This window comes from Solanum pennellii, chromosome 4, assembly GCF_001406875.1.
Source record: "Solanum pennellii chromosome 4, SPENNV200".
Taxonomy (NCBI): domain Eukaryota; kingdom Viridiplantae; phylum Streptophyta; class Magnoliopsida; order Solanales; family Solanaceae; genus Solanum; species Solanum pennellii.
In genome coordinates this window covers 40,360,724-40,374,185 of record NC_028640.1, presented here as the reverse complement: position 1 = coordinate 40,374,185, position 13,462 = coordinate 40,360,724, and the positions used below count along the sequence as shown (strand labels likewise).

The following is a 13,462-nucleotide window of genomic DNA, read 5'->3' as shown; positions in this document are numbered from 1 at the left end:
ATATATATATATATATATATAAAACTCAAAAAATAACGGACAATGTATGATCCATTGCTAAAATAATGGAAGAGAGACGATCAAAGAGTTGGTGTTTGCATCTTTTTGTATCACTATTAATAAAAGAAAAAAAAGGGTGTAGAAGATTTCGAAAACTTGTTGAAGACCGAGTTGAGGAAGAACAATTTTCTATTAGCTTGTTTTGTATTTATAGTTCCTTTTTAGAATTTGGTATCTTTCTCCATTTTTATTAAAATCACGATGTATGCTATTAATATTTGTATTTATTAATAATCTCATGTTGCATTGTTTGTGAATCTTGTATTTTTCCATAATTTGTATTTATCCCAAAGGTATGTCAGCTAGTTATGTATTTTATTTATATGAAGAATAATTTTCTATTAGTTTACTTTGTTTTTATAGTTTTTTCTTAAAATTTTTGTATCATTTCTCAATTCATATTCAAACTACTACATATGCTATTAATATTTGTATTAATTCAAAATCTCATGTTGCATAATTTATGAATCTTTATTTGTTCCTAATTATATTTATCTTAAAGGTAAGCCAACTAATTATGTATTTTATTGAAGAATGATTGCAACAAATATTCTCGTATTCTTTTTCAATATTATATTTCATTCTCACTTTTTTATCATCTTATTTTTATATTTTATACACTATCATACAAAGTACAATATAAAAACTAGAACGAATACAAATACAAATAATATACATATTGGAATGAATACGACTTAGGAAAGTGAACAAAATTCTGAAGAGAAAAATAAATACACAGTGAAAAAAATATATAAACACAAATATGTTTCTTAATAACTACATATTTTTTTGACATACATGTTGCAACGCATACAAACTAATCAAGAAATACAAGTTTTATTATACAAAATGCAACATGAAAGCTAGAATGAATACAAATACAAATGGTATACATATTAGAATGAATACGATTTAAGCAAGGAAACAAAATTCTAAAAAATATAACAAAAGTATATTGTGAGAAAAGTATGCCAAATAAAAGATTAAATTATAGGTGTACAAATTTCTAAATATAAAAATAAATAAATTTAATCGATAAAACTATAACGTATTATCATAAAGTTTCATAATAATACTTAGTGAGAATTGGATGTTTAATTTTTTGATTCTGTGATTTTCATAACAATAATTAGTGAAAATTGGATATTGCAAATTTTATAGATGCGATACTCTTTTAATTCCGTGATTTTCATAACAATAATTAGTGAAAATTGAATATTTATTTTGGTAAATAAAAGTGTCTAGAAATTAAAAAAAAATAAAAAAAATTGGCTATTAAATTTTTTTAGAACAATGGTGAAAGGCGTGTTTTCTAGAAACATGGTAAAAAAAGAAGAAAAAGATGAAAGTTGGTGTATTTTGATAAATTGTAATTGATGAAACCTTTCAGCATTTGTTCCTTTCTTAAAAAAAATTCTCTCCCTTAAATTCCTCCAATCTCTTATACAAAAATTGTATTCTTTAAATAAAAACATAACTAAGATACATAACAAACTAAAATTTTGACATTTTTACTAAATATTAAAAGTGTTGCTAATGAGTCATCTTAAAGATTAAAATATTAACATTTTGAAAAAAATTTCTGTAGACAATAAAATTCGCGTCGAGAAAACAATAATCAAGAACGAAATATTATATCAACAATCGATTTTATTATTTCAAGTGTGAGTGTTACAATCTCTACAATTCATCTATATTCGCCTTTTCAAATATAAATTCAAGGGCTTTAAAGCTTGTTCCTGAATCCCAGATGATCTTGAACTTAATTTTATCTTGATCTTGACTTTTATTTGAATTAAAGAGCTTCAAGCTTGCTCTTGAATTTGATGATCTTGATCTTGATTGTTCTTGAAGTTGAATGCTTGAATTCTTAAACTTGCAGCTTTGTAAAGAATTAAATGGCGTTTGTACAACGGATTTTCTCTAGCTTCTTGTTTAGAACTTTCTGTCCCTTTTCTGAATTATGAGAACCTCTATTCATAGTTTTAGAATAGTGGAGTTGCGATTGGAATAGGATTCCGTTCGGCCAATCAAATTTAAGTGACATGGCATATGAACTTTATGGAGCGGGCTTGTCATCTTTCACACATGTCATGATCCTATTGGTTCCTTATTTGACTTGACATGCCACATCATTTGCATACGTGGCGCCAAGATGGGCTCTAGAATGAGAAGAAATTGGGCTTAACAAATTGGGTTCATCCATTGTAGTCCAAATCAATTAATTTAGACTTTAATTAAATCCATATTTATTTGATTTAAATATTTAACTCAATTATATCAATCCACAATATTTATTTGAATTAATATATTTACGAATTTAATATAATCCGAATCAATCTATAAATTTATATTTAATAAATTTTAAATAATTACATTCTCATTAATTAACAAATGAATAATTTTTACACAACATTTAAAACCTCCCCAACCGAATATTATTTAAAATTAATACATATCCTATTTGCACACCAAAACTAACTTTGCCCCGAAAATTAAAAGTCCCTTAGTGCATGTTGAAGAGAAAGAAAAAAACACAAAAGTAGATTATTATTATTATTATTAATAATAATAGTGTAACCGAAAACAAATAAATAAATGAAATGAATATTTTATATATATATATATTGAACGCCCACCCTGTTTTTCCTGGACAAAATATATAGTCCGTAGTAGTAGTAAAAATTTTGATTTTTGATTCCTGGTGGGTACTCGTCCCTTTTCCCCCTCTTTTTTTCGTTTTCAATCTTTGGAGGGAAATATTTTTGGTTCAAACATTAATTTGAACTTTTTCAGGTTGTGTGGCTGGTAAAACCCTAATTTTTCGTTTTCATGCTTTTCTCCTTCGTTTCTTCAAATAAATATTTGAGCTCCTTACTTGCAGGAACTGATTTTGAAGTTTATACTCTAGCTAGGTATGTGGATGTGGATGTTTCAGCTCGCTTAATTCAACTCTCGGTTTACTTACAAAGTTAGAATTAATTTTCTGTAAATCATAGTTTATTGAAATGCGACTACTTACAAATCTATTGATGCATTCATGTCTTTCCTTTTCCCACACTTTGAATACTCTTCTTTGCTTATATGCATCCAGGAAACCATAGTCTTTTCTAATAGACTTGGCTTGCAGTGCCGTATAAAAGTTTGTTGTGCAATATATGGAGATTGTAATAGGCACAGTTTCCCAAAATAAAAAAGATTGATCACCATATTCTATGTTTGGGGTAACTAGTTAATTGATTACTTATTCAAAATAGTTAGTTTATTGCTCGAGGAACATAAACTTTTTTAGTCATCCGCGACTTATCAGAAAGATGTGTAAAAAAAATTGATTTCATCATCTTCCTCTATTTGTCAATGAATGATAAAAGTAATTTAAAAACGTGAAAATCCATTTAATTCTCTAAGGTTTTTATATCTGCTGGAAGCTGCACTGAGACTCTAGCTCATCACCCATTTAGATGTCTTGTTTGCTTGGTTGGGTCAAAACCTTTAATAAAGGGAATTGATGCTCAAGGAATTAGTATTGTTCAACTCTTTTACTGTGGAAATTTCCTTTTTGAAGTTTAGTTTCCTTATTTTTATTCTGGATAGGTAAAGCTAAGTAGAGAGATTCCAAGCACATGTTATTTTTCTATGGTGCCGCATTTAGTTCCATTTGTTTGCGACCTTTAATTTTAAGAATTCTTTCCTATCAACTTTTTTTTGACAACTGAAAAATCCCCAAGGCCAGTGACATGGTTTCAAAGTTGATAGATAATGGGCCACCCCTTTACCTTCTCTACTTAAATACTAGGCTTTTTGTCTTCGGCACACGGTTCAAACCTGTGATATGTGCCTAACTCACACATCATGCATTGTTCTCTTAGCACTAGACCAAAGCTTTGGGGCCACATCGCTGCCTACTAACTTATGCAATATATCTTCATGCATAGAATGACATAGTTTTGTGCATTTACACTACAGTTACTTGTTGACCCCTCTAAAGAAAAATAAATTAAGAAAATAAAGTGTAGTCCTATTAACCAATGCTTTAAGAGTTTGACAATTGGTAGTTGAATTCTAAAAGCTCTCGTGAGAAAGACAGTAAAAGGTTTATTACCTTGCTGACTCTTAACACATTAATTATTGCGTTTTACCATCAGCTTAGATTTTTGTTTCCTGTTTAATTTATAGGTATGTTGATCGATGTGTTGTTTGATACTTGCTCTCTGTCTATTTTTGAGCATGTTGTGTAACTTGTTCATCTGTATACATGCACCATCCTTTTAAGCAACAATGAGTTTTAAGTACTAATATCTGCTATACATGGTAACAGAGGTTTGTCTGCAAAAAATGCTGCTACGTGGTGCAACCTGTTTTCAAGTCATCATTATATGCAATGAATTATCACTTGTACATGCAGAGAGACTTCTGTGGCTTTATACAATTATTCAGAGAGATTTCATGTTCATTCTGTATTTACTTCACTAGAACTTGTAACAAACTGTCTATATCTATTTCTTGACTGTAATTCTTTCCAGGAGACTATGTGTCCTTGAACAAGGAGTGATTCAATTCTTCTTTGTCACAATTCTTTAAACAGGATAAAGCATCTGTAGAGTGGACTCTGCTGTAGTTGGATATGCAGACTAAGAAAAAATTAAATGGGAGAAATCAACGGGAGCTGGCTAGTCCAAAGGTTTCAAGGCAGCAGCGAAAAATGTCCGAGAAAGTGCAAACTGAGGCAAAGCAAGCTAAGGAACTTATAGCATCTTCAGTAAGGAAGCAAAAATCAGGTAAGTAGTTTTTGCATGTATTACCAAGGCAGAAAGCTTCTGATTCAAAGTGTTTGTGATGTGGTAATGATAGATTAGATTTTTTCTGTATTTATATCCGTAATTGCTTCCTGCTTTCTTTTGTTGTTTTCCCTATACTATTCTTTGATCTCAGTTGTTTCCACATAGAGAACTGACTGTTCTCTCCTGGAAAACCATCTAACAAGAAATAAAATCTAAAAATGGTACAATTTGAAGTGATTTTCCGTATGCTTTCACCACCTTTTGTATCCCTCTGCATGTTCCCGTTGCTCCTTGGGAACAATCACTGAAATATGGTCCAGGAATCAACCTTCCATGGTCCTAGTCAATGCATAATGTTTTCCGAGCTGATTAGTTTCTTTGGTGTTGACTCTACTCCTTGTTTATATTCCTATAGTCCTGGAAGAGCACATTTGATTATCTGGGGCAACTCACCTCTCATTTACTATATTTGTGTTTATAGGAAGCAATTTTTCGAAAAAGATTGAGAAACATGTTGTCAGTACAGATTTGGATATAAGGTTTGGGTTGGTGGCTGATGCTACTTCTGCTGCTTCAGGCGCTCATGACGTTGTTCATGATTATAATACCATTACTATTGATAAGGTGATGATTTGCATTTGCTTTATGTGGTATTGTTTGGTATCTAAGCTCACCCTGTTAAATGCAGATGTTTTAAAGTGAGAATTGCAATAGAATGGTTGTTGTTGTGTATTATCTAATTATATTTCTTAATGTAGGACTATGATGGTGAAAGTGATAGTTGCAGAAGTGATACAATATTTTCTCCCACCTTCCATATATCCAGAAGTGTTGGAGGGGAAATTTCTAACCGTGGTAGGTAGATTCTTTGGCAGTTAAGTGTTGAGAAGGTTTCTGAATTAACATTCTAATTTCTCATCTTTCAAAATCCTATCATATTTTTATTTTTTCCCTCAGCAGACTTCCTCAAATTCTTCCAGCAAGCAGACCAGCCATTGCAGGAGCCTGGAAAAGAAAATGTAGAGGTTGATTTGCTGACAGGTCATTTTGTGCTAGACGAGGCTACAGGTAGGGTTTTTATGTGATAGTACACGTGCTGTTGGTAATGTCAGATATAGTCATGATTAGTCAAAATTGTATATGACTTATGATTTATCCAATTGCTAATTATGTGCATTTGGCTTTTTTACAGATTTAGGGGACCAGCATATGTCATCTGAAGTTTCAGCTGTGCATCTCTCTGTCAAAGATTCCAAACTGGAATGCATTGATGAATTTAGTCAAGTTCAGTTGCCTGCTGATGTTAATATGGAGGAAGAGGAAACTGAAGAGTTTGATGACTTCGATCCATATTTTTTCATTAAGAATTTACCAGACTTGTCCTCAGTTGTTCCAACATTTCGGCCTGTGTTGTTGCCTAAACAGACACGGAGTTGCCCATCCACCACTCTTGTTTTGGACTTGGATGGTATTGCAGTCTATATCCTCAAGGCTAAACTTATTGTTTCCTTCTTTTTTGGTCTGTTCCTGTAATGTTCAGTTTCAACAAGGGAAAATGATAAGTTTTAGACTTTTAGTATATACCCCAAAAGTAAAATGGTATTAAGTTAAATGGTTTTCTTTTTTCTTCTCTGGAAAGTGGTGTCCTTTTCTCAAGTAATTGTGGTCCATAGGCATTCCTCAATCAGTATAATCAGCTCCTCTTAAGAAATTTCTGAGCCAAAACAAGATATTAGTTGTGGTACAAATCCCAACAGGGGCAGTAAGATCTCTTTCCATCTACCTAAGCTTGAGTTACCTAGTGGAATAGTTGAGTGCGCCAAACTGGCTAGAATATGTCCAAAAAAGAAAGGATATTTGGTTGTGGATAGATGTACCATTCATATATGTATCAATTTTGCAATATGCTCTATAGTGATGATCTTTATAACTGTTGCTATACTTCTTTCTCCCTTGAACTTAGTTGGCTATCATGAGGCATTGCTTGGTGATGGGGATTCGCTATGATAGATATTCCTTCTCTCCTCTGATAAAATTTAAAAGAAAGAGAAAATATTCCAAATCTCCTACCAAGGCTATCTGTCCTGTGTAGGCTTACCATTTACATTGTTGGGTCTACTCCGAGAACTACAAAAAAAACCAAGACTGGAAGATGATGCCATTTCCTCCCTTGGGAAATTGTGTTGGACATACTCATGCAAATTAGCGCATGCCCAAGTGAATATGTGATGCCTATTGAATTGTGCTCTTATGTTTGTACATCCGACATGGGTGCTATGGTCAATGCTTGTTGTTTTCCTTTTCAAACATCTACTCAGATTTCCTAGTCAAATGGTAGTATATGCTCATCATTTCTTATTGGGCGTGTTAAGCTGAGTCTAATCTTTTATATTTGACAGAGACTTTGGTGCACTCTACACTTGAGCCTTGTGATGATGCAGATTTCACATTCTCAGTGAATTTCAATCTGAAAGATCATACCGTATATGTTCGATGCCGTCCTCATCTCCAAGATTTTATGGATAGAGTATCCAGCCTATTTGAGATTATCATATTTACTGCAAGCCAGAGCATTTATGCTGAGCAGCTTTTGAATGTGCTTGATCCAAAGAGAAAAGTATTCAGGCATCGTGTTTACCGGGAGTCTTGTATATTTGTTGATGGCAATTACCTTAAAGATCTGTCAGTTCTTGGCCGTGATTTAGCACATGTGATTATCATCGATAACTCTCCTCAGGTGCTGTGTCAGAATCCCTCTGTGCTAAATAATGTTCCTTTAATATGATTGATCCATGCTCTACCTGGTCTTTTCTATCTTTATTTCTTTCACACATTAAGTTCTGGTCCTTTGCTTCTTTTTTCTCAAGCAACCTGATACATGAGCATTTACAAGAGCTATTAAACTTTTATGTTCATAAAAGCTGGAAAGAAACATGTTTATGGTTGGTTTCTTCCCCTGTTTCTTGAAATGATTGAACTGATAATCTTGCTAAGTAGTATTTTGCTGAAAGCTTAAACGATACCATTTAAAAATAAAAGTTAATGAAAGAGTGTATGTATCGCCTTCCTATTGGATTACTTTTGTTGAGCATCATCTTATCTGGTAATGTGTTAATAATTCACAACTGCTTGAGCACTTGTATGTGTTTTTGTGGGCAATTACTCCTGTTTAGAATGTCATTCTCCACTTTGCTACCCTGATGTGGTAGAGAGTTTTATTTGCAGGCATTTGGCTTCCAGGTGGACAATGGTGTTCCAATTGAGAGCTGGTTTGATGACCCTTATGACAAAGAGTTACTGTCACTGCTCCCATTTTTGGAAAGCTTAGTCGGAGTGGAAGATGTTAGACCGATTATCTCAAGCAAATTCAACCTTCGGGAGAGAATAGCTGCTGCTGCTTGTCCTTTTAATTCTATTATAGGAGATGCGTTTGAGAGATAAGGATGTGCCTGCCCATATAGATTCAGTCTTGGTAACTTGAATTTTAGATTTCAATGGCTCTAGATGAGTTGGAGGAATTGGCTGTGAAGGTGAAGCCAGTTTGCTAGAGAGGCTGGTTTGTAATGTTGGTTAATTTATGTAATGCTCATTTATCTTGTAATGGTGTCATAACGAAGCTTTGATGTTGGAGGAACAACCCCCTGAATAAGTTTTATGTCTGAAACCTTGTGGTCAGCCTCTAAACATTAGTTCAAATATTGTGTTGCAACTTGTCTTTCCTCATTTGTACTTGTTTCTTCCTTCAGGTAGGTGAGAATGAAATATGGTGATTAATTAATGTGCTATCACTTATCGCCTATCTTTTGTGTGATATTGTTTTGTTATCGCCTATCTTTTGTGTCATATTGTTTTGCCTCTGTAGGCTGAGTCCAGAAGAACTATGTACCAAAGACTTTTAACTAAGAACTCCACAAACCACAAACCATAAACAAATAAGATACATAAATTAGGTATAGCTCAAAAAAAGGAATGTAGTGAACAATTTTTCTGTGATAAAGCTTGTTACCTGAAATGCACCAAAACTATAAGAAAAAGGGATCAGATTCAAAGAAAGAGAAGTCCAAAAAGTGATGTAAAATTGATCCATCTCTTTAGGAGAAGGTACACTCATTTTGTAGCTTGTTTGGCATTGCTTTTTAAAATGACAAATATATTTTAGGGAAAAGGGTTTGACATACCCCTCAACTTTGTCACTTGGAGCTGATATACCTCTCGTTATGAAAGTGACTCATATATGTCCTTACCGTTATACAAACGGCTCACATATACCCCTGCCGTTACAAAATGAGCTCACACATATCATTCATTTAACGAAAGTTAAAAAACAGTTTTAAGTTTATATTTTTACTTTTAAATTTTTTTAAAAATTATTTATGGGTATATATGATTTTTCTATCAAAGTTCAAGGTATGATTTAATTTTTTTCATACATAAATTATTTGTTGACTTCTTTTATTATAATTTTTTGAGTTTCTTATTCTTATTTTATATTTTTCTTTCCTTAGTTTAAAGAAAACAAATTTAAACTACTTTTTTGTCTATATTGTAATTTAATTTTTTTATTTGAAAAGAAAATGGTCATTTATAATAAGCTCTACAAGAATATTAGTGAAACATAAATAAATTTGATTATCAAAATAATAATTCTAAATTAGTTATTGAAACAAAAATAAAGTAAAAAAAATGTTTGACGAGGATTAAATTTACTCATATGGGATTATATTTCTTAGAAAAAAATAATAAAAATTAGATTAAAATTAATTTTTTTCATTTCCGTTAGAGGGAAAGGGTATGTGTGAGCCATTTGTTTATAAGTAGGGTATATATAAGCCACTTTCATAACAAATGGTATATCAGTTCTAAATGACAAAGTTGAGAGTTTTTTCCCTATATTTTAAAAGGGAAAAGGGTTAAAAATGCCCTTACACTATGAGAAAGGAACAGAAATTCTCTCAGTTTATAGTTTGACTCAAAATTGTCCTTACCGTCAATACTTTGGTTCAAAAATGCCCTTGCAGTCAATACTATGGTTCTAAAATGCCCCTATAATTACTAAATGGGTCAAAAAGCCCTTTTCCGAATAACTATATTATTTTTTCTTTTAAAATACATTTTCTTCTTAATTAAATTATTATAAAAGAACCATGTTCTTGTTTTCTTTCTTTTAAAATCACTATAACAAATAAAAATGTAGGAAATATTTTTTATTTAATCTCATCTTATCAACTAAAATCGAATAACTTCATGAACCCTTCAACATATAATATATGTCATATATACAAGATCATTGTATATCCATCATTAATTTATATAACGATAAAATATAATTATAATAAAATAGAAATATTTTTTATTTTTTATTTTTTCTGAATTGAAATAAGATAATCATTTGCTAATTTAAAACAATATTATTAGAGATAAAATGTGTTAAAAAGAAAATAATAATATATTTATTTGAAAAAATGAGCAATTTTTATCCAAAATAACAATAAGGGCATTTTTGGACCAAAGAATTAACGGGAAGGGCATTTTTGGACAAAACTATAAATTTGAGGACATTTTTGTTCCTTTCTCATAATTTAAGGGCATTTTGACCCTTTTTCCTTTTTAAAAATATCTTTTAGAAAAGGATTCTGAAAAATAATAATTTATGTTTGACTAATTCATTTGAAATGTGTTTTTGATAAGCAAATTGCATCTGACTACTTTCTTTTTTAAAAAAAACTCTTGAGAGTAAAATTACAAAAAGAGTAAGTGCAATATATTTTTAATATTAAGATTAATTTATATAGAGAAAATACTTTAAAAGTCTATTACAAAATTTTTAATTAATTTTAATTTTTTAATCAATATCATGCATAAGATAAATAAAAATAATATTAATATGATGATTTAAATATAATTATAATATCGAACAAAATAAATTGAAAATCATACCACAACTAAATCATTACATACGAAAATTAATATTGTTTTTTTAAAACCATTCTACATAATTACTTATTTAAACTGGGTAAATTACTTGTGCTTCGCACAGGATTGAACTATTTTACTAATCTTACATATGATCATTGAGTAAAATTCGTATTTTTGATACATGCACTACATTGTCAAAAACATTTTATCTCAAGGCAATGCGTTCCTCCGAAATCTTAAAGTGCTATATTTTTTTTAAAATTTTCATTTTTGTTATACAAAAATTATGAGTCATAGATAGATTTTATGTATAAAAAAAAAGTCTAAGAAAATCTCCCCGGAAATAGTTGGTCAGATGTAATGAAATTTTTTAAGTTATAAAGAACAACATCAAGTGTTAAAAAAGAGACCAAGAACGTCGAACAACAACACCCAAGTATAGTTGAACATCACGTCCATACAAAATCATAATTAACTAAATTCAAATCGACGATCTTGGACTCCTTTCTTATGAAGTCTTATCAATCTCTTTTTTATTATTGTATGCTATATCAAGTATATGCTAAAAATGACTCTAAAATTGTTATTGTTATTATCATAAATGAATATTTTTTGTGATTGTCTCAAAATAGTCATTAATATTTTGAAGGTTTCATATCACCGGCCCCAACTTATTTGGATAAAATCATAGTTATTGTTATAGTTAAGGGAGTCACAAAAAATTATGCAATTATCAACAAGCAATATCTGAATGTTCACAACGAAATATACCAAACAAAAATTTTGACATATAACATATTAAAATCTCACAACATAATTTTGTGAGCTCTTGAACTCACAAGTATCAAAAAATAATAATAAATACGATCTTACTTTTCTAACAATCAAGCATAAAAAGGTGTGTTGCTCAATATATTTTTCAAAAAGATAGTCTTTCGGATTGTTTTCAAATTTATAATTTACAAATTTAATTGAAAGAAATCAAAAGAAAGAGTTATTACTTCTTTATCAAAATAAATAAATAAATAACTTTATCAAAAGAATGAGTTATCACTACAGAAAAAATGATCTTTAATGATGATTAATAGCTTAATTATCACTAAATATGTATTTTCAGAGACAATTGGTACTCTGTATAAATGTCTCTAAAGTCTATAGCAACATTGAATCTAGCGATAATTACTTAATGTCGATAAAGGTTGTAGCACTCTTCGTGAATGTACATATTTATTGCCGATAAAAAAAATATTTTTGATATAGTGTATTTTGGACATTTGTTAGTTTCACAAAAACTTGATCTATTATATGCCCAAAAAGATGAGAAGAAGAAATATGACAAATTAGTTAATTTGCTATAAAAGATATGAACTAATTGTCTCTATACAAATATTCTAGAAATAGTGCAATGACATACAAAATATTTGTACCCAAGAAAAAATAATCAAAATAATATAGTAATTGTTGCAACCAAGAGAGCGATCATTTACCTTTTAACAAACTTTATCATTGGTTTTATATTAGTTATCAAATATCTGTTGTGTGTTATCAAATATAGCACAATCCACAAGCAAATTTCTCAAAAAGTATATGAAGAAAACCTGTAGAAAGAGACAAAAGAAAAGATAAAATTTTAAATCATCCTCGCTGGAATTTTGAACATAATTAAAAAAAACTCACCTAAATTGCAAAAAGGAGTTGCAATATGAATCAATACGACTTACAGTGAAAAATTAAGTTTCATGAAATAAAAGGAAGAAAACTTTGAGAAATGAAACACACTGCATAAGAAGCTTACTTAGTGTATTTGAATTTGAAAAAAACATACAAATAATAATGACAAAAATAAAAGAATAGTTCACTAAAGAACCAAATGTAATGAATTCAACCATCAACTATTCAACAGCGTATCACATTGCAAGTGAAATCTATTTTATTTGTTTATATGTAGAAACCTTTAGAAAGGAACAAAAGAGAAGATCAATTTTCAATCATTATTGCTGCAACTTTAACAGAATTAAAAAAAGGTCACCAAAATAGAAAAAAGAAATTGTCATAGTTACATAAATCACTATGAGTTATAGTAAAGATTAAGTCTCATAAAATTTTTCAAGAATGAAATAAACTTTCTAAAAACTTAATTTTAATGTATTTGAATTTGACTACCCTATAGCGGGGAAAACCTAGAAATTATAGTTGCACAAAATTCCTCTATTTATAGACAACATAGTAGGGGTAAGCGTTCGGTTTGATCAAATTTCAGTTCGGTTCGTCGGTATTCGATTTTAGAAAAGTGTGCGCCATAGTTTATACCAAACTAGATCGGTTCAGTTCGGTTTTTTCTACTTCGGTTCGGCTTAGTTCGGTGTTTTTAAATCAATTTTTTGGTGTGAATAAAAATAAAGAGGGAATATGATAAAGTGTTAAGTTTCATCATGTATTTAATAAAAATAAAGAGGGCATAGATTATTTTTTAGCAAAGATGTCAAATGAATTGTTTCTATTTCTTAGCATAGATGGCTGCCATTTTGCTAAGCCTAAATGCTTTCTCCCATATGGGAATGCTGAATGAATAAAGAAGAGAGTAAACAGCCTAACAAACACGATGCCACGATGAACTTTCGAACAATCAAAATATAAGGACTTACAATGTACAATTGTACATGAACAACAAAGTTCAACACTTTATTGACATTATATTTGTTGTC

At 30.3% G+C, this 13,462-nt stretch overlaps 1 protein-coding gene across 7 annotated transcripts; it reads left to right on the top strand.

Annotated features, from left to right (window-relative positions):
* The first annotated feature begins 2,705 nt into the window (after window positions 1–2,705).
* On the top strand, window positions 2,706–8,633 carry LOC107015688 (CTD small phosphatase-like protein 2). Of its 7 annotated transcripts, none has more exons than XM_015216032.2 (9): window positions 2,706–2,856; window positions 2,945–2,975; window positions 4,646–4,838; window positions 5,323–5,465; window positions 5,600–5,696; window positions 5,799–5,909; window positions 6,034–6,309; window positions 7,241–7,578; window positions 8,067–8,633. In XM_015216032.2, the coding sequence occupies exons 3-9, from the start codon at window positions 4,685–4,687 to the stop codon at window positions 8,280–8,282; spliced, it is 1,335 nt and encodes a 444-aa protein (XP_015071518.1). In that variant the 5' UTR covers window positions 2,706–2,856; window positions 2,945–2,975; window positions 4,646–4,684; the 3' UTR covers window positions 8,283–8,633. The 7 variants fall into 7 exon arrangements, with proteins under 7 accessions (XP_015071518.1, XP_015071519.1, XP_027772572.1 ...); XM_015216033.2 differs by having other exon boundaries at window positions 2,945–3,031; XM_027916771.1 differs by having other exon boundaries at window positions 2,718–2,868.
* The last annotated feature ends 4,829 nt before the right edge of the window (window positions 8,634–13,462 follow it).